This window comes from Perca fluviatilis, chromosome 16 (genome assembly GCF_010015445.1).
Source record: "Perca fluviatilis chromosome 16, GENO_Pfluv_1.0, whole genome shotgun sequence".
Taxonomy (NCBI): domain Eukaryota; kingdom Metazoa; phylum Chordata; class Actinopteri; order Perciformes; family Percidae; genus Perca; species Perca fluviatilis.
Genome location: NC_053127.1, coordinates 19677143 through 19699536, shown reverse-complemented (window position 1 = coordinate 19699536; position 22394 = coordinate 19677143). Strand labels below are relative to the sequence as shown.

The window sequence follows — 22394 nt, the reverse complement described above, 5'->3', positions numbered from 1 at the left end:
CACAGACTACTTGCTTTAATAATAATTTAACTAACGACTAGATGAAAATATAGAATGAAAAAGTTCAACAAGGATGCAGTCTCACTCATGTTTTAAGTATTAGGACTGACTGTAGCCTATGTTCTTGTAGTACGAAATTACTCCAATAGATGGTAGTATACTTGTACATTTGCTTTCATGTCTGGGTGTCTGGTTTGGTGTCTAGAAAGCATGGTCCAGCAGGCAAGTCAAACTGTATGTACAGATGTATTATTCTAACTCCTATAGGAATCCATACAAGGAATAAGAAAACCGAGCACACCTGTATAGAATTAAATCTGATGCAGTAACACCACAAACTCTAGCCTCATACAACACCACAGTTGAATCAACACCTCTTGGACACAGACTAAAAAAACAACAAAAAAACATAATCTTCACATTGGTAGTAGTACTATTGCAGGGCTATTGTATTGTCAGGTGAACGGTCATTTTGTTCAGCTCCTGTAAGAAAACATACAATACAATCATATTAGGTCAGATTAGCTAAACTGAAGCCAAATAGCTCAGGAAGAAAAATATGTCTCAAACTGTTGCCCCTCCCTAGGTGTTCTCCTCTGAGAGATGAACACCATGTTAATTAGGCCAGTGACACCTCAACAAGCCGGAGGAAGATGCTTTTTTTGTCTGACACTGGTCTACTGGAGTAGGCTACAACTTTCTATTGTTGGCAGAACTCCAACTCCTAGTTCAGCAACAACCAATAACACAGTGAAAAATGGCAATAGATGATTGCACGCCTTACATGAAATTGACCATTTGTCACAGACTCAGACATTTATTTATGATCATGTATTGCCACTATATGTAACCAACGCCTCTATGTGTAATTAAGGAAATTTAGCCTGCGTGGTGCACAGCACGTGAACATTTGGTACCTTTACGCCCATTCTACCCAAATAAACCTGACAATAAAGTCACAACACAGACAGACAGACATTTTGTTACAAGAATAAACAAAAAGAAAAATCGAAATATTTGTAGTGACAGTGTTGTTGTCTATCTCTTCCGACCACACACATATTCTTTGTTCATAGCTGTGTACAATCTGAGCGCACCATACGAAACGGCGGCCAGCGGTACCGGGTGCAGTTGTCCCCCTTGTTCTCACATGTGCTCCGCCCGCCTGCGCTGATTGGATTGAAAATTGCCCCGGCTACCACCACCGTGTGAGGACTGTGTGTTTTTCTTTTTTTTCCCACCCTCACACTAAGTAACGCCCACCCATATGACCGGCAAAGTCAGTTCAAACTGAAAAACACGCTGTCTGCACACTATTCAGGAGACACATAGGTTCATGGAGCAGGGACGCCGAGTAAGAGCCTACCTCTGACTGAGCTACAGATTATTTATTTTTAAACCCTCACAAGTATTAATACAGGTTGCGTCATTTAATTTTACTTTCCATGATTGAGTTTGACATTTTTTCTGTGTCATGTCAAGCTGATAACACTAATCACGACTCGTCTCGGAATCTGCTGAGTGCGCTCACTGGATGCTTTGGGCGAACAGGTGGCGCAAGCTCCCGTTCCCTTAATTTGTATTAGGGGCAAGACGCAGACGGACCGGAGTTAACGCACTTTGCCGGACGTTAAGCATTTAATACCCGCCTTAAAGGTGGGAAAGGGACGAGGTGCGTGATTTTATCCCTTGTTAAAAGGGGACATTTGACAAGGCAGCTGTGATGCCAGTTGCCGACATGGTAGTAGACAACAGCCACGGGTTATATGAGGGCAAAACCCCAAATAGTGCCGGGAATGACAACGTCCTCCCGGCCTCTCTATGCAGTCCTGCGGCGGACATCCTCAAGAACTTTTATCACACCAAACGGGTCGGGAACTATCTGATCGGGAGGAAGCTGGGAGAAGGATCGTTCGCCAAAGTTAGAGAAGGTCTCCATGCGTTGACTGGAGAAAAGGTAAGACTGCGGGGATCATTAAGTGGAAATGCAACAGGGTTTGTTGTAATTGTGTGTAGGCCTGATCTATTTTCTTTGCTTTATTTTAATGCATTTTGCGATCCTATAACATGCTATCAGAATTAAAGTGAATTAAGGCCTCGTGATTTCTTGAACTTAAAAAAAAAACAAAAAACTTTTTTGAGGAAAACTAACTTTTTTTCTTTTCTTTTAGAAAACTGAGTTTGTTCTGATTGTAGGCCATAGGCTAAGTTTTTAACATTTAAGATAATAAGTGGCATGCAGCATGGTAATGGGGATATGGTGATATGGTTTCGAATTCCATTTCAGTGGACAGTGTCAGCTGTCACTTGCCTGCAGGTCAACCGATAAACTGCTCACCTGTTCATACAGTTTAGCCATACTTTATGATTTTGCAATGTGTCTAATTAGTTCTTAGCTTTGTCAGAGAAAGTGATCAGCCCTGTTTGCAATGGGGAGCTTTGTTAATGAGCTCATGCGGCACCACCAGCTGTTGAACTCAGCCATACGCACAGCGGGGCTTGTTTTCTAGCCAAGCTCCAGTGGCAATATTTACTTTTTGTGTATGCCAGAGAGACAAAGAGAGCTGTCTGTCCTTTCCCTAACATGTGTTGGATAACTAGTTGTGCGATCTGTGGCTTTTTACGATCTTCTTTGTCTGCTGCTGTTGGTGGTGATCTCACCGCTGTGGGCGCGCGAGCCTGTGATAGGGACAGAGAGGAAAATTGGCCGGCCTATGAGAGAGCAGAGCTGCTACTTGCATATGAAATAATGTCGTTGATAAATGGGCTTCAGTCTCATTATGATTCTGCCAGCGCAGGGCTTTGATATGGGCCACCATTGGCCACTCGTTGCCTTTGTCTCTTCACGTTGTTTTGAGGGGCAGCCCTAACATTTGCATATAGGAAAAAATATACCATCTTGTCCTTATGTGTCCCTACATGTAGACCCATGGTTGTCTGTATATGTGTACAACAGAATATGTGCCAGTGAAATGCATATTTATTCATTATTAGCTCATCCTGTGCCCCCCTCCCCTCCCATTCTGTTTCTGTGAGGGGAAAGGAAAGCACTCCTCTCCTCTTCCCTCGCCCTCTTTGTTAAGGATGATGCAAACGCTGGCAATCGCACAACCAAGCACAGCACATGCTCTCCCTCTCTTTACTCTCTCTCTTATTCAGGGTCCAACAGGCTATGTGGGGGGAGGGGGGAGGCGGAGGGAAGGGAAGGGAAGGGAGTTTATCCAAGCAAAAATGTAGTCAGGGGGAAAGAAAATACAGTATGGGAGGACTCCCAGAACCTTTTTTTAGCATCACTAGAAAGTCAGTTAAGGAAGTGGGGATGAGAGACTGGGTGTGTGTGTGTGTGTGTGTGTGTGTGTGTGTGTGTGTGTGTGTGTGTGTGTGTGTGTGTGTGTGTGTGTGTGTGTGTGTGTGTGTGTGTGTGTGTGTGTGTTTACAGGCAGGGGGTATGAAAGTGAGGAGAGTTGAGAGATGGAGCTGTCATCATCAGGGGGCTGGGGAGGTCATATGCATGTGTTTTTGATGTCTGTAACCCACTTTCCCCTCCATACTACCCCCACCTCCTCTCTTTTCTGTCTGAGGGCCGCCTGATAAACAACTGAATCCCCCAGAAGCCCCCTGGCTGGGCGCACCCCTCCCCCTCAATATTCCCAACTCCCCCTCCACATATAGATCAGCCTACTGTAAATACAGTCCCCCCAAACACTCATAATATCCTACACCCCCTTTCTTATCCACCTGCCAAGTAACGCTATCTACTACCGTACTGCGTACGGGCTACCCACACACACACACACGCACACACACACACACACACACACAAGAAGGGACACAAAAGACATCATCAGGCTAAACATACTATTAAAACAGCCAGTTTTAATTAGCATCTGTAGAAAGGTTGTCAGAGGTGAATTAATTATCAGAGATAAAAGGACGAAAGTATAAAAGAAAGACAAGCTGAAGGACAGAAGAAAGAGAAGACACACACACAACCACTTTGGCCCTCACCATTTCATTAATGGATATGGTGATTAGTTTCACCGGTCATGCCTTTCCATGTCTGTGGGCTCTCCTTGAGATGATTTGCTGTGTATAGTAGCCATGCTCTTGAACTCAGTCTAGACGGGATACAAGGTGACACGGGCAAAGGATGAAATAGAGTAGATGGGTACGTTATTAAATGTAATTACCTACAGAAGGAAGTGTTTGTCATAAAGGACATGTTCTGTGGCTTTTATGAGGAGACTGCAGATTTCTTCTCCAATGAGACAAAAAGGACAGAGAAACATAGAAAGACGACGCTAGGATGAGTAATTAAAGAAAAAACTTAACACCCCTGCCAGGGAATCTGTTCTTCTCAGTCTGTCTGTTGAATCTGCGTCAGAAAATGAGCCCTACTTACTTATCCTTCCCAGGTCTCCTTTCTACATTTGTCGCCGCTCCTCATGTGTGTTTTGTTGCAACTAAACTCTGTGGCAAATGGGGGAATATCAACTGTCCATTTGGCCCTGGCGCCTTCTCAACAGAAAGGGTAATATTTTCTTTTCCCCTGGTTTATGATGGTTCAGTGACTCCTCCAACACACACACACACAAATACCTCCCCCCCTCCTGCAGCCTCAGGCCCTATAGCGCCTGGGTTGCCCCACATTGGGAGCAGCTGTGAGGGGAAAGGGCAGTGTCGAGTTATGTACCCTGCAATGGAGACTGAGAAGCATGTCACCTGTTACACTACGAATCTGTGAAAACCTCTCTCTCTCTCTCTCTGACTCAGTAGTGCACTAGTGCTCTATTCTCCATGGGTATAACTCACAATATCCTACCAAGTCAGTGCTTTGTCTAAAATTAGTTCCTCACCTCTTATCTTTCTCTCTCCTGTCTCAATTTCTCCAGGTGGCGGTGAAGGTGATCGACAAGCGAAAGGCCAAGAAGGACTCGTATGTGACCAAGAACCTGCGGCGGGAGGGCCACATCCAGCAGATGATCCGCCACCCCAACATCACACAGCTGCTGGACATCCTGGAGACCGAGAACAGCTACTACCTGGTGATGGAGCTGTGTCCCGGCGGGAACCTCATGAACCGCATCTACGACAAGAAACGCCTGGATGAGCGGGAGACTCAGAAATACATCCGGCAGTTGGTGCTGGCCGTTGAGCACCTGCACAGGGCAGGCGTGGTGCACAGGTAATAAAATACACTTGAAACAATGCAGACAAATGCAGAGAGAGAAAAAAAAACACAGAGCCCCATACAGATTGCTGTCCAATGTTGGAGCAGAATTTGTACAAATGCCTCTATTGACAGTTTACCATCCATAGCTAGATAAAGCTTTGTGCCATTTATGGGTTAAAGCTGACTTTAAGATCTCGGAGACATGATTCTCTTTCTAAAAGTCTGACTTAAGTCCAAATTGTGCACATAAGTGTTAATCCACAAACAACCACATTTGCCATGCTTTAAGAGGTTTCTATGGGAGCTGCTAAGAATTATTATAAAAAGTAGATATGATTTATAAGAAAAATATACAAAAGCTGGATTTCCATGCACTGTGCACATATAATCAGTGCAGTGCATTTCTCCTACAAATACTGCTGTACAATCTCATGATAAAATGTTTGATTTGATTCGATTCAGGGGAAAAAAGCATAAACTCCATCTAAATCAAATTTCAGATATAAACTTCACAAAGCTCTTCCTGGGAATATTCAATTATTTGTCGCTCAGAGCCTGGGAACTAAAATTTCTATCATGGAGAGATGGCCTATGTAGATAACTGTATAACAGGATTTTTAAGACTAAGGAGGGATCTCGAGGCACACAATAGACCCTGAAAATCAGTCAGCGTGACCCACATTGGGAGGGACATGTGTGTATGTATTGGGGCTTGCAGGGGGGGGGGGTACCTCTCCTGCTTGTGCATTGTGTGATGATTGTTCTAATGTAAACACTGACCCTCTTTGTCTTACAGGGATCTGAAGATAGAAAACCTTCTGTTGGATGAGCAGGACAACATAAAGCTCATAGGTAACTCAAAAGCTCTTACATTTACAGTATCTCGCTCACATCGGTTTCTTTTCCTTGTTCAGTGCAATGCTGCTGCTACTTTTTAATTTCCTGTGAATTAAACATGCAGAAATGCCATTAGTTAATTTAATAAGAAAAGATTGTGTCCGTTGGAGTGGGACATGCAGAGTATCACAGTGTCCCGCATGTGGTGAGGAGCTAAGAGCAATTAAATGTCCTGTTAAAACCCTTACAAGCTCTCACCTTAGTGCTAATCTGCTTCTGTTTGTGTGTGTGTGTAACACTGTGACGGTGCGACTAGTTTAATAAGTGAGCTGAAAAGACAGTGATAAAACCCAGAAACAACACTCACCCCAGTTCTTCTGTCCCTCAGATTTTGGCCTCAGTAACTGCGCAGGCATCTTGGGATACTCCGACCCATTCAGCACCCAGTGTGGAAGTCCGGCCTACGCCGCCCCAGAGCTGCTCTCCAGAAAGAAGTACGGGCCGAAGGTGGATGTCTGGTCCATGTGAGTGCATTACTCCTTTTTTTTTTTTTTTTCTCTCACAAATGTAATCAATTGTTGCCAAATATCAACTTATTTAAATAAATTTGTTTATTTCACAAGTGCACTCCGAGCTAAAGTGTGTATTTTGATCTTCCAGTGGTGTGAACATGTATGCCATGTTGACTGGGACTCTGCCGTTCACCGTGGAGCCCTTCAGTCTCCGAGCCCTGCACCAGAAGATGGTGGACAAAGAGATGAACCCTCTACCTCCCTCGCTCTCCACAGGTAAACACTAACGCGAGCACTAATGCGCAACTATGTGATAAATCATAGATTACGAGGTGTTCCTCTATGGTGAAGAAAAGATTCATCTATCAGCTCGTCTACTATGTAGGCTACCATGCCTCAGGATTAAACTGACATGAGAAATATATATAGCGTGTAAACAAGATAATTTTAGGTTATGATTGCATGTGAGAGAAAGAATGTTTCCAAGAGATGCAAGAAAGGCCAATAGAAAATTATTGATTATAGGCTGCTCTGATTTGCTGGAATGACTGTCAGTAGCCTTCTTTGTTTAGCTTTTTGTCTGGCTATCCAACAAGCTTTAATAAACAAGCTCTCTGACACTCTGCTTTTAGAAGCTATTTTTTTACTAAAAAAGATTAAATAAGAAGCAAATCGCTAACGAACTTAGGAAATGGCAAAAGTTTTATCCAATCAATAAATCAGATGCGTCTTTGTGATTTTAAACTCCTTGATTAAGACTCTTTATTATGTCTCTTTTAAATCTTCCTTAGAGAGACACAGCCTTCAGACACCCTGCTTACCTAAAAGTAAGCAAACAGATCAGTCAGTTCACTGAGAAGTTAAACAGCTGATCAGTGCAGCGCTTCAGGCAACAAAGAGAACTCACTGATGCATTGCTGATAAGCATTTCTCAAGAAAGAACATGGCAGCTTCGGCAGAAATACAGTCCTTTTACTCACCGCCATACTTACCTTTGATAAGCCCAGTATGTGTATGCCCAAATATAATTTTTTTTTTTTTTTTTTTTTTCTCTCTCTCTCTCTCTCTCTATATATATATATATATATATATATGTATGTATGTGTGTGTGTGTGTATGTATGTATGTATGTGTATGAAATCTAAATGGTAATATTTCTGTATAGTGTAAATTTAAGACTATTAGCGTTTTAAGCAGAGAGAAATGAAACCCTCAACATTTAAAAAGTAAAAACATGTTGGCAGAATACGGGTAAACAAGTGCACTATCCAAATTGCAGTTGTGTTTTTTCAAAATTAGTAGCAGGTTTTATCTATGTAATTATGTATTATTATCTAACTTTTCCTGTTAAGTCGCTGGGACTGCATGAAAAAAGTGATTGATTTATGATGGTATTTGCCTCAGAGTTTGTCAGAATTCCTGAGAAGGTAGCGCCCTGTTTTTGTTTTTTTTAAACGGGAACACAGGTGTGTTTATTCTTCGCTGGAAGTAGCTACGCTCATACCACAGTTGCTACTCCTGTTACAACAGTGTCACTCTAATACCAGTTAAGGGATGGCTTAACCCAGTTATGTAAGTTAACTATTAATTAAGCTAATGACATAGATGGTGTGTCATCTCATCGGTCTTATCTGTCTGACGTTATAACTGATTGAGAGATGATGAGTAGGATATAGGCCAAGTTTGTTGTGCACTGTGAGAGGACCAAGGGATTGTGAAACTTGTACTTCTGCTCCAACTCATAAAAACTAGTCAAACAGTTAAAGGAACACGCCGACTTATTGGGAATTTAGCTTATTCACCGTAACCCCCAGAGTAAGACAAGTCGATACATATCCTTCTCATCTCCGTGCGTGCTGTAACGCTGTCTGACGGCTCCAGCATTAGCTTAGCCCAGCACAGATCCTGCAGGTAACTGGTTCCAACTAATGTAACAAAAGTGACAAAATAACGCCAACATGTTCCTATTTACATGTTGTGATTTGTAGAGTCACAGCGTGTACAAAAAACAATGTAACATGAGACACAGCCATCTTCTATCTGTAAACAAACCGGGAACTATATTGGCTTGCTGCGAGCATATCACTCCGCCCAAGTACTATATTCTTCCGCCGGAGAATATAGTTCCCGGTTTGTTTACGGTTAGAAGATGGCTGTGTCTCATGTTACGTTGTTTTTTTGTACACGCTGTGACTCTACAAATCACAACATGTAAATAGGAACATGTTGGCATTATTTTGTCACTTATTTGGAGCAGTAGGATTACTGGAACCATTCACCTGCCTGTTCTGTGATGGGCTGATGCCGCTGGAGCCGTCAGACAGCTTTACAGCCCGCAGGGAGATGAGAAGGGTATGTATCGACTTGTCTAACTCTGTGGGTTATGGTGAATAAGCTAAATTCCCAATAAGTTGGCGTGTTCCTTTTAAGGGTGTGCTGGATTGCAGAGAAGTGAGTATTAGTATTCAGTCCCATAGTTGTCAACCAAAAGAGCAGTCACATATCTGAAGAAAAATATGTAATGTAAAAACATTTTACGTTTCAGTATTGGAAAACTTTCCTCTATGCAGCAAGTAGAACATCAGTGGCAGCTTATTAATATTTATTTTCCCTATCTCTGTGTTAGCTGCCATCTGTCTTCTGAAGAAGCTTCTTGAGCCAGATCCCAACAAGCGTCCCAATATCCATCAGGTGATGGCTGATTCCTGGCTACAGCTGGCCAACAAGAACACAGGGGCACCGTACCTCAACAGGTAGAGTTTAAAGATTGCATTTTGCAGCAGTATGTCTTCTAGTTTAGCCTCTCTTTTTTTTTTAACAAACAGACATTCTAATTGCATTCAATTTAAAGCATCACAAAGCATTAACTTTCTCGCTCTGCATTCCATTTCTGTGTCCAGGATCCACATTGAGGAAATAAACCACACGGTGTTGCTGCATATGACGGAGAAGATGAGCTACAAGCACAGTGAGGTGCTGAGCGCTGTCCTCACCAACCGCGCCTGCCACACTCTTGCTGTCTACTTCCTCCTCAACAAGAAAATGAAGAGACTCTCTAAAGAGTACAGGGTAAGGAAATCCTTGCTAAAACCTGTCCCATGCCATTCTCAGTGACAGAGGGTAAAGGAAACACAAGACACACAAATTTTCCGTGTCTAGAAAGGGTTACAAGAGAGCATGAATTATTAGGGGATACAACTGGTTACACAACAACAGGTTTGTCAAATGCTAAGGGTTGTCGTAATGTGTGGTTTGCTCCGTCTGTTTAGGAGATGCAGTTTCAAGAAAATAAGAAAGGAGAAAAGCAGAAAAGCGAATACTTCCAGACCCAGTGGAGGAAGCACGTGGACAAGCTCACTATACCCCCCAAGCAGACGCCCGTCTACCTGGCAGTTGCCAAGGGGCCCAGCAAGGAGAAGAAACACAGAACAGGTGAGGGATCATAAAGTGCAGTGCAGAAAAAAAATTAGAACAAAAAAAAGAAAAAGATAATAAGATACCGTATATTTGTTTTAAAAAGTACCACTTTATTTATTCTATTTTATGTACCTTTATTCATACAGGGTAGGTTGACTGAGCATGCATGTTCTTCACACATAAGTAGTTACCCCCATCCATCCATCCATCCATCCATCCATCCATCCATCCATCCATCCATCCGTTTGTCTGTCCACCCGTCCACCCACCCACCCATCTGGGAGGAAACATCCTGGACATGTTTCCAGTCAATCGTAGGGGCAAACACACAAACACTTTTTAAATTTAATTTATACTACAGAAGTAAGTATATTATTTGTCGGAGTCACACTACTTACAAGTGAGGTGGCTAGGAGCCAGGGGCAAAGCTGGGGCTTAAGCTCCTTTCCCTCTCCTCGTTTGCATGTAAATGGTATAGAGAAAGCCAACAGGCTGATCCAGATCCTGCATGTCAGGACGGTCTGGTCTTTACACAGAATGTTCCTGTACCTTTTACACCTGCTTGTTACATAATAATAATAATAATTAGACTATGAGCGGTATGTCTTCACTGACATGACATAATAGAAACTAGACACGCAAGGCACTCATCCAAAATGTGCACCTGCAGGCGGTTAAGCAAAAACCAGTATTTCAGAAATGTAACAATGCTTCTCGTTTCTTCCTCAGGTTTATTGCGTGCCATAACTGGTGGCCATCGCAATTCACCTCTGGCACCACCTGGCACTGTCGCCTCTTCCTCCATGGAATATCTAGAGATCCAACCTCTCTTTTCTAACACCCCTCAGCAACGGAGGCGCTTGGCCACCCTTCCACAAGTCAATACGAGCCCAGAGCACAACATACCTGCCCCGCCAGCACCATCACCGATCGGCATGCATTCCTTCGGCTCCCTCTCCAAAGCGGAGCAAATTGAAGACACCCCCGCCTCACCCTGGTACAAGCTGACCAACGGGACTCTGTCCCCGCCGCGCCACGTCTCTGCCTTCCAACCCGACTCCTCTTACTTGAAGAAGGCCACGATCCCCAGTCCTCCCGTCCTCATTGTCAACCCGCAGCCCAAGAAGAGCGTCTCGTCAGATTGGGGCGGTTCTTCTGACACCAGCGGCAGCCCTCCCAGCACTGTAGGAAGCCCCCCGGGGAGCTCGGCTTTCAGCCCTCCAAAGTCCGCCTTCAGTCCCCTCAACCCCACCTCAGCATTCAGTCCTCCTTCCAACAGCGGCAGCAGCGATCCCGACAGCCCGACGCACCGCAGCAAGTTCCCCTCGATGGGAATTGGACAGATCCTAAAGAAGAAGGTCCAGCTGCAGCCATTCTCTTTCCGGCCAGAACAGGTCGTTGAGGAAGTGGTGTCCCCGCCTCCCTACCCCATGCAGACTCTCCTCTGTGCTTCAGGTGCACTCAAGACCCTCTGCTGAGGGATACACGACACAAGAAAATGAAAAGAAAGACAGACTGAACTCAAGGCCCCTCTCAACATTTTGTTTAAGTTGGAGAGGTCTTCCAGAGCGGCCTTTTGAACTGTGAACTGTCCCTTTATTGCGACTGAGCCACTTTTCAAGACAGACTTGATCATTTAAAAAAAGAAAAGAAAAAGGAGAAAACAAAAGGAGGTTTGAGTGAGAGTATAAATTATTGTGTCTCTCGTTACCGCTCTCATTATGTAATAAGAAGTGGTGACGCTAAGAAGATGAGATTTGAAACGGATCCCTGAGCAATGACTAAACCTCACTGTGGCCTAGATCCAGAGTGGACATCCACATGGTACATTATGTATTACACACACACACACACACACACACACACACACACACACACACTGTATTATAGACTGAGTTAGGAGGTACTCTCTTATGTAGTATTGCTGTAACTGGTTACTAATTGAGCCGCAGACTGATTCACACCAGCTAACGGACCCCAACTCTTACCCTAACCCTGATTACGTGTATAAATGTTTTGTCTCTGTGAAAACACTCTCTAAGATAGTCTACCCACTGACTTCCAGCCAGCTGGCACTGTATCCTCAATGCTGCCTGGATGAAGAAGCTCACTGCACTATTCTTAAAAACCAAAACCTGAAGTAACAACGGTGTTTACCATCCTTTACCTCACTGTATTATTCATACATTAATGTATAACAGCAGTCGATTGTGCGATGCTTGTGTGGATTTTGCCACCGCGTTGCAGTGTCTTGAGCGTTAGTGCCATAAGAATCAACACACTGAAATAGAAGTAGGTACCATTAACTATAACTCAACACTAATAATAATTCACAGCTCTAACTTTTTTATATACACGTGTTACATCAACTCTACGACCCATAAGAAAATGTCAAAGTCTTAGTTAAAAAAAAAAATTAAAAAAAATCGAGAATCAAAATGTATCAATCTCACCAAAGGCTGAGGTATGAACGTGGAAGGATCACATACATCCATGAAAATAATTCACTTCCTTTTGTCTTAATTCTGTAGTTTGTGCAATAGTCTTAAGTGTTAACTGCAATGACAAGTATTTGCCAAGAGCTCTCTGAGAGTGATGTGAAAACTGTGCTTGTAAATAACAGTACGACTCCCGTGTTCCTGTCACTTATTCTGTATGAAGGGATTGTAACAGGTTTACCGACATTTTCACGTCTTAGTTGCTTCATAAAACTATTTGACAAAAAGGCTTCCACAGGCACATGAGGCTTCTCGTGTTAAGATACCGTAAATTTTCTTCCTGTCCAAATGAAAAAGTTGCATGCAATGTTTCACGAGTCGTACTGTACTGTGACCATTTTCAAATTGTCACTGTCTGTACCTTTTTTTGGTTGACACTGAGATTGATACAGACTTGAGGGGGTGGTCTTTTGTAAGATTTTGTAATGGATGGTTTTCTTTGAGTGTCAAGAGATTTCTATGCTGTATAAAGTATTTTAAAAATTTATACTGAATCCATTATGTGTCTGCCTGGTCTTTCAAAAGCATCTACCTACTGTCTGGCTTCATTTACTCTGCCTGCACACATACACAGCTTTTTATCATTAGCTGAAATTCCACAGAATCCCACATTCTTGTTAATTTGTGTAGTTTACAGAGCCTGAGGCGTATAATTTATTCCTAAAGCTCTCAGCTCCGGGAGCACTTCGTGAAATTTGGCCTCTGCTACGGAACACTCTGTTACTTTACAACTTCAATGTGCCACTTGTCTCACCCTCACATACCATATACATTTCCCAAAGGACACCTGTGGTGGGTAAAAAAACACACCCTTGGAACAGCTGAAGGATCCTTGGGACTGACACACACACACACACACACACACACTGTAGACACTAATCTACTCAGCTGTGGCCCCCATCATAAACCTCTTTGGGTGACACTGGCCTGACGAGACAAAGAAGGGGGATCACCAGAGCTCTGAGACAAACACACACATGCACACGCACAGGACGACAAAAACAGGGCTGTCAGATTAAACCGGCGTGGCTAAGCTGATAAAAGCCAAGGGGCAAGAGTGGCTCAAAAATGCATTGAGCTGGAGCCTTTTGTTTATCAAAAACAGGCAGACAGTTGTTCAAAATCCCTAGGCTGTCGGGAGAGACGGACCATAAATACTATGGCTTAACCACAGCGCTGAGCACAAGGACAGTGTACACTACAGGACATGTACAGGTAGATTTTTTTTTGGGGGGAAGCAGTTTCATCTGGAAGCATTACTGGAAGAAATACATACTGAATGAGATAAAGACAAAAAAAATCTTTTTCGTTGACATAGATTATTTCAACGTAAATCTGTATAAACAGGTCAAATTACAATGAGTCTGTGATAAACAAACACCCATCTCCACCAGCCCAGCAGGGGTGGGCAGTTGATTTTTATTTTTTTTTAGATCATAATCATATTAGGGGGATTTTAATCATAACTACTCAGTGTCCAAAACAATAGAAAAGAGTTAGTACGTCAGATTTCTCCAGGATAGATTTCAGAAATATTTGGGATGCTAGATGAAAATGCACGATGGATGACTTTCTGTGCCTAAATTGTCTTTTGTCCTCATCAAGCCATACATCTTGACAAACTCTAATTTAAATTGAGACTAAAACAAGACAGCAGACATATGCCACATCATGGAGTGATTTTTGAAATAGAATTAATATTCATACATGTTCTTCAGACACTGTTAATTTGACCACTTACTGTACAGCAGGACTTTTTTTCTGTCAATCTGTTCAGGCTTAGATCCTGATGACACTAATACTGTTTTCAGCCCCCTTCTCATCACACACACACACACACACACAAACACCAGGGTGTCACTGGGACGAGCCTTTGTGTCTGAGAAAAACAGACGATTAACCTGCTACACAGTGACTAACACACACACACACACACACACAAGTACTGCCTTCCTCAGCAGCTCTCACCCATGCAGAAAATGAGGAGAGAGTGAGAGACGTCCTGGCAGACACCGGCATACTCAAAGATGTGTGGGGAAATAAACAAGCAGATGTTTCTAATGAAGGAGGCTTTGAGCACTAAGAGGGGATTTGGGTTATTCCGTTAGACGAGTCTCCGACCGGCCGACTATCCTGTTTCGATCACGGACACAGATGAAGGTGATTAATGAAACGAGAAGGCTGTGGCTTATCAGAGAGTTTACGCTTTCGCCTTAGGAGGTGCTGTTAGTAAAAAAGAACTGGGCTAAGGTTCCCAAATGCTTTTGACACCAAGATCATTTTACACCCACTGATTCCTCAGATTAATTTGGTAAATTTAACCTCCCAGATTTACTAACTGACCTGCCGTCTAGTCTGTCCGACACACGAGACCAGACAGTCTTAATGACTTTAGATCTAAAAAGAAGATTTTGGTGAAGCATATGTCAAGCAACCTCACCATGTGAGGAAACGTAGAGGTGTTCAACCAACTGTCAAAAGTTCAGTTTGGTTCTCTACAACGTAAAGGTTCTTTTATGAAAGTTTTATGTCATATTTTCAAACAAAAATAAGGATTAAACGTGTACTTGATATATTAAATATATATGGATCGCATTTACATAAAGGCACCATGTAAATACATTTATATGAAAACATTTTTGAATTAACAGGTGCGAAAATGTCACATGCACAGCACAGATAAAATAGCACTGTATGAGACCGTGATGAAACACAATGGACCTGGGGTTTGGAAAATCAAGAGTTAAACCAGGAATTGGTCATAAACGAGCAATGAGCAACTGGTGGGGTGTGGTTCTTTTGTCAGGGGGAAACCAAATAATATGATGCTAGGGCAGAAAAAGAAACATCTATTCAAATTGCCATTAATCAAATTATGGTTGTTTTTCCATTCTTTTTTAATTGACAAAACCCCAGACACCTCAGGATATACCTAGTGGCAGAAATAAATCCCTTTCCTCATTACCCACTTTATTACTCCATTTAGGTCTGTTAAACCCCTTATAACAGAAACATTTTCCCTCTCACAAAGTAATCCTTTTCATTTTGTGGAAGTGAAAACAAACATATTTTGTAAGTTGGCACACAGGTGGCACTCCTTGAGATATTTTCTCTCTTGAAAACAAGATCAGAAATTCAATCAAAGAGCAGAGCTCAGCCAATAGGATCTCAGTGTCTGTGGCAACAGCAGCATCAGTTCGAGCAGCCATTGGTCTCATGTTTCACACAGGGAAGGCTGTAATTGGCTGATAGTGTGCCGAGGCTTCATTGCCTCCATGGCAACATTGCTTCCTTATTGCTTGGAGAAGGTGAAAAGGAGGGAAAGAGGGGAGGCGACTTTCACTCAGACACAACCTCTGCATTATTCATCCTTTGTCCCCGAGTGCTTGTAGAATGTGTGTAGATGTACTGACTGATGCATGTGTGTATGTTTCTAAGTTAGTCTTGGTTTGGGTGGTAATGATTGGTTGAGGCTTAAGGGGTGAATGGGGTGAATCCGGTGCAATAATTGCACTCAGCAGTGCAATGCATCCAGCAACACGATGTCTATATATAAAACAGCTAAATGAGTTCAAAGGCCATTCACAGTGACGCTAACTTCAAACACAACTACTAGCCTTTAAGCTCTAATGCTCTGAGTGGAACAACAAACGGGAAAATATTCTCCAAAATGGGTCTGTTGCAGGGGTGTAACGGCACACATCTGGACAGTTGACTGGCTAGCCGGCTTGCATCATCCACTCTCTGTGCAGGATGCATGAAGGCACCTAATTTTTAAGCGAGGACGGTATAAAGACAACAACACCACCCACCACCAGAAACAACAAAAACCATGCCGGCTTGTTTGTTGTTGTTTTGACTTTTTTCCCAGCAGTTGAGGGAGGGGGAAGGAGAAAGATGGGCAAGGGTGGGGTTAGCAGAGAGAAAAACATCACACAGAGATTAGGGCGTGATGGTGTGTGTGTCGGGGGGGGTGGGGTGTTCCCACTCATGACTCCTCCCCTGTGTATGTGTCTGAGCAGGAGCGGGGGATAACGTCTGTTGACAGGCGTGCCGGCCAGCGAGCTGGCTGGCTGTTCCTACGGCAGTGAACGCGATGACGAGATGGCAACAGGCATTCAGCATAGCACGTGCTCTCAGTTGCCATCGCAACCTGCCCTTGGATACAGCATGCTGGTTGGCCGTTTCTAACAGTTGTTGTTCTGTGAGGCTGATGAAACCTTGTGGGTGAGAGAGGGCAAGCAGTACAGCATATAGCCGCTTTCCCGCCTTAGTAGAAAGTGTTGCTAGGCACATTAGGAGGTCAGTTGGTAAACAAACACTCAGCCTTTAAATATAATCAGCATCCTGCCTAACACCAAAGACCTTAAACATGCTGTTTGACTCTTAAATCCAAGAAATACTTCTAATTAGACAAAGCAGGATGAGCCACTGATCCCCAACAATCTTACTGCACAAAGTCAAAGAAAAAAAACATTTAAAAAGATTATCCTGGTAATTATTTGGTTTGCTCCTTTATATAAAACTGACATAATGTAATAAAATATTAATAATATTAAAATGCATTTTTTTTTATGTCTTTATTACACAAACAAACATACTTAAGACAAAAGAAGCTTGTACAACTATGAACAAACATAAAAAAAAACAATGAGTCAATGTAATAACAAATTAAGGGATGCAAATTGCTGCACATTTAAGAAGAAAAAAATGTATGATGATTCTTAAGTAAAAGAATAGCCAATAATGTGGCTGAGTGTGTGTCTTTTTCACTTCTGGCCACAACAAGGCGATAAAAAAGCATATATACAGCAATCCTTCAAGGCACCATGCTTGAGGAAGAGAACAAAGAAAAAAAAAAAAGTGTGTGTGGAATCGAGTGGCCAGATCAATGCCGCATTTTGCTGAGTTTGCAGCCTGCCTGATGAAATCCTGCACAAATAAACATTCTGCTCACAGCGTACATTCACTCTGCACTGAGACCCGCAGAGAAGATGGTGCCATGAGCCACAGGGGCCAAGCTGACAACATGATTGATTACATGTGCAGGCAGTCTTTGTTTCACCATCGGTAATCAGGACAAAGCGGAGTGGAAGCCGTGTGTGTGTGTGTGAGCACACAAGGTGAGGCTCGGACAAAACGTGTGGCTGAGGGAATGTGGTTGAGATGATACTTAAGAGGAGGAAACACTAATGTAAAAAAGGTACGGGGTTGAGAAGTCACGTTCAACACCTGGACAAAGCACCCACCCAGACAAGGTGACGTTCTTCATCGTCATGCCACATCGCATTCCTCCTGAAGACCAGCATCAATCTCTTCCAGCCTCTGTGCCATGGACATGACCAGCATTTTCATCTGGGAAGGATGGGGTCAGACAGGAGAGAAGGGGAAGGTTTTAAAAGGGGCCGGATTGGCATGTGAAGAAGAGCAGCAAGGGCAGAACAGCAGAAAAATGAGTAAAGAGAGGATGGAATAGGTGGGTATGAAGGAGCAAGGACAGGGAATACATTGAGGAGAAAATGGACAGGTGGGAAATAAAGGGGGCAGCAGGAAGCAGTGAGGAAGAAAGACGGGTGGAAAGGAGGATGGGGGTAGGGGGAGAAGGAAGGGAGTGGGAAGGGTGGGGGAGACAGGTCAGTGAGTGTACAAGTTGAAAAACCCAAACAAGTGTCTACGAGTCAGACAGACAGACATAATACATTAATTATGGCGGCTTCAACAGATACAGTACAGCTGAGGACAAAGAGTGCAGGGCTGGGGATTGTTGGACATTGTAATACTAGTGACGATACCTGCTGGAACCACTGATACAGAGGGCTTTTTCACACCTGAAAGTCCGAACCAAGGTTCATGTTTCTGTTACATTGATACATATGACCCGCTAAGTCTCGGTTTCACATTGCAATTACGCAAGCACACAAAAGAACTATATCCTCGTAACCCTCTCTCGTATCCTCTTTTTGTGCGTTTTTTTCGAACTGACCTCTGCTCTCCCCATGCTGCCGGGAACGATCATTTTGTTTACTCGTTTCTTTTTTCCGGCTCTGACTGTTACCAATCCTGTTTCAGCAGTTGAGAAGCAAGACCTGGAAACTTTACTTAGGTCTTGAGGAACTGCAGAGTTTATTACCAATTATACTTATTTTACCGTTTTTAGAAGAAAAAGAAGAAGAAATAAATTAGTCGGCTGTAAAACTTTCTGATCAACAGCTTTCAATACTTGTGGTACACCCAAAAGTATCGATACCTACATGAGTTCTGGATGGACAAGCCGTTAGAAACCACATAAATCGGAAATGCTATTTCAAAATTTTGTCTAGAAAACGGACTGCTGGCAAAACAGCTTAGGGCCCGAACTCAAACACAATGGTGATTGAAAGAAATTATAGTAGAAATTGTCAGTGAAAAAGCCATAAAGATTAATGTTGACAAACGTGATAAAAACAGATTTTAATCCTTGACCTAGTCAAATTCCTTTATAATCTTGTTAGAATATGCCAATGACTAACAATGAACGAAGGCTATAAAGCCACCTAAAATGAATACAATCAGCGTGTAACCATAGTCCGATTAGTCTTCAGCCTACCCACACAGCGACTTAACACAGTCAATGACGAGGTGGATTTAAGTGGTAAGAGAATATGAGGTAAGCCTGTTCAATTCATTTTACGGCGCACTCCTTTGTTTGAGTGACACATGGTGTAGCAACATTATTATATCAGTGACGTGGGCTTTGTTGCATGGGATGAACTAAAGAGTTGATCCATTCGGAAATGGATTTGTCTTGGAGGTTCACAAAAGTGCATTCAAAGAGAAAACATAATTACACATGGAAACTATCAGACAGAAAAAACAACACGGTACTTACTTGGTGTGCTAATACACTGACATGACATCTCCATGAGGACTATAAAGCTCTGATGTCTAATCTATTGTTCTATTGCTGACATCCAATGTTTTTTTTTTTCTTGTTTATAACCAGTAGTGTTACATAGACATCTCATAACACAATGGTCAAGTGTCACCTGCAGGAAATTCACTGCCAAATCAAACTAAATAACCATGCATACATCCAGCTATAGTGACAAAGACACTTCATGGGCAAAACATGTTTTTCCTCTGACAAAGATTCCTCAACATGCTCCCCATCACATCTATTGTCCTTGGTGCAAGAGTGTGGGAGGGCTGCCATGTGCTCCTGCACTCTAGCACCACCTACTGGACAATCTGTGGTTGTGTGGATATTTTTTAAACAAAGGATGATTTAGAATAACTTTGCAAACCACAACACTATTCCAGTGACAAATGTAAGTACCCTCTACATTTTTATAATAATAACTTTAACAGGGTTTAAAAGTTCAAACGTGCAGAAAATTATAAACAGAAATGGATGCTATAATTGATGCTTACTGAAAATATACTTTTATTTTAATTTGATCTAAAACGGTATGAGAAAGAAGTCACTTTGCTGGGGATGACATGGTGAGATGAGGTAATGTCTGATATAAACGTCTGCCCGTCACAGGAGTGAGGGCTTCCCAGTACTAAGCTGATGTCATCATTAGTACAACTTGTGCATTGATAATCAATGAGAGCGCTGCTCTAAAGCAATGTGAGAGCACGGTCAGCAACACAATGCAACACAGAGAACAGGGACTCATAACTGGCAAGGTGCAGGACAGATCTTTAGTTTTTCTTCAACCATTTTTACACAACAACACAATTTTAAAAAGGACTAAACTTGACCTGTGCTTGGAGAGATAGTACATATTGCAATGAGGTTTAGGGCAGACTTTCTGCTCAGCTGAGGAAACATTTTTCTCACACTGATACAATATCAGAGAAAACAGACAAAGAAAAGCAGCAGCAGTAATTTACCTCTGTCAGCTGTTGTTCAACAATGCCTCTGTACTCCAGTGTGACTGGCTGCTCTTTGGGGCCCTCTGCTGCCAGCATCTGGCTTGCAGAGCCAAGCACATAGCTGAAAAAGATTCACAGTGTAATAGTACAGTGCTAAATGCAGGTGCAGGGGGGTGTATGCCATTAACTGCTTTACAACAAGTGGAATTCCATACAATACCCCAACCATAAACACCACCAAATTATAGCTAGAAAATTTGTGTCAAGATATGATATTTTCCACATCTAAGTAGGCTTATTATTTCTACATTATTCTACTTGATTATGACAATATGCTGATGTCATTAAGATTACATTTGTTAATACCAGTTTAGAAATAAGGGTGCATGTTTTCAAGTTTTAAAACAAAATAGATGCTTATACTCACGTTTTTATATACAGTAAATAAGGCGACAATTTCTGTGGAGACTATCTTCTCACATAATGTAATCTTGTGAAATAAGTTCACAGGTGTACAACATTCCTGTTTTGATCATTACACTCTCTTCAAAATTTGATCTAAATCCCATTAAACTAATTTAAACTGATGTATGTGTCTATAAACATTCGTACAATCCCAGCCCTAAACATACCTGTCAATGTCTGCTACATTGAGACAGAATGCAAATCTCTTGTGGTCCAGGTTCTTAGGCGTGGATGCGTAAACCATACCAAGCACAGAGTTGCAGCCTCGACAGAACAGATCCACGATCAGACTGCGAAGGGAAAATTACACACAAAAAAAAAAAAAAAGAGAGAAAAGGTAAAAGTAAATACATTTATTAAAGTGTTGTACTTCAATACAATTTAGAGGTAATTTTATTTTATTTTTTATTCCACTAGTTATCTGACAGCTACAGTCACTAGTTACTTTGCAGATTAAGATTTAACATATATGATCAATTTACAAAATATGATGCATTCTGAACAACACAACAAAAAAATAAGGCATTTAAAAATGACATCCCTCTATACTAGACTATAAAATAATCATCAGTTATAATAATCCAATTATATAACATATACTAGTATAGCTCTGACAGGGGCAATCCTGAGGCCTAACTAGGACTTTTAATGTTGATACTTTAAGAACATGTTGCTGATATTATATCTGAGCCTTTACTCAGGTAATTTGAATTTTTACATTATTTTTACATTGTTGTACTGGTATTTTCACTTAAGTAAAAGGATTTGAATGCTTAGCTAATTCACTAATGGGCAGAACCTTCTTACCAGAGAGATCGTTTGCTTGCTTCATGCAGGCGAGAGTCCTCTCCAACAACGACGTTGTCAGTGACCCCTAAAACCAAAACATCACAAACGTGTCAGCAGCGTAGTGCATCCCATATCAATGAGTGCAGCATGCACATTATTGAGGTAACGTTAACGTCCATATCTGTAAGTTCCCAACCTCTACAACTGCCTATGAATGCACCATTTTCATACAATTAAAAACTGCAATAACAAGCTAACATTAGCTAACTTCCAGTTATAAATAGTAGAAAAATATTGGTAGGAGGGGGGGGGGGGCAGTTTGATAAGCTGCCCAAATATGCAAAATCATTCAGTTTTACCGCTAAAAGAAGAAAAGCAAGCAAGCTAAACCTCCTTACGCTTCAGTCGTATTTGGTTTTGGCAGGCTTCACTTCCATCCCAGGACATTGAGTCCCCAACAGGCAACTTGCACTTCCCGCAGATGAAGACCACAGGTCCGTCGTCGTCACCATCCTCGTCCTCCTCTGCTTGGCCAAACAACTTTTCTTCGACGGCGGTGGAATCAATACTTGACTCAAACGTGGTATTTATACTTTTCTCTCGGTGTTGTAACGACTTCTGTCTCGCCGCCATTTCCACCAAGCTATTTCGAACTACGCGGCTGGTCGACAGTGAAGAGGAGAACCCTGAAGTATCCAAACGACGCAAGATTGTTATTTGCGTACTTCCGCTTTCGTCCGTTAGAGAAGAGCCTAGAAAACAAACAACCGCGACACTTGTTTTTCCTTTTTTGTCTTAATGTAATTTAATACCACATTTAAAAATGGGAGTGAATGAGCGTTT

At 42.2% G+C, this 22394-nt stretch overlaps 2 protein-coding genes across 2 annotated transcripts; one reads left to right on the top strand and one right to left on the bottom strand.

Annotated features, from left to right (window-relative positions):
• Positions 1–1300: 1300 nt before the first annotated feature.
• On the top strand, positions 1301–12935 carry hunk (hormonally up-regulated Neu-associated kinase). The gene is made up of 9 exons (XM_039777102.1): positions 1301–1957; positions 4893–5185; positions 5970–6025; positions 6399–6534; positions 6671–6798; positions 9149–9275; positions 9423–9591; positions 9792–9954; positions 10669–12935. Exons 1-9 carry the CDS (start codon positions 1724–1726, stop codon positions 11415–11417), a joined length of 2055 nt encoding a protein of 684 aa, XP_039633036.1. The 5' UTR covers positions 1301–1723; the 3' UTR covers positions 11418–12935.
• Positions 12936–17200: 4265 nt separating this feature from the next.
• Positions 17201–22246, bottom strand: mis18a (MIS18 kinetochore protein A). The gene is made up of 5 exons (XM_039777101.1): positions 21950–22246; positions 21570–21636; positions 20930–21052; positions 20316–20418; positions 17201–17792 (listed from the first exon to the last, which is right to left on the bottom strand). The coding sequence occupies exons 1-5, from the start codon at positions 22182–22184 to the stop codon at positions 17712–17714; spliced, it is 609 nt and encodes a 202-aa protein (XP_039633035.1). The 5' UTR covers positions 22185–22246; the 3' UTR covers positions 17201–17711.
• Positions 22247–22394: the final 148 nt, after the last annotated feature.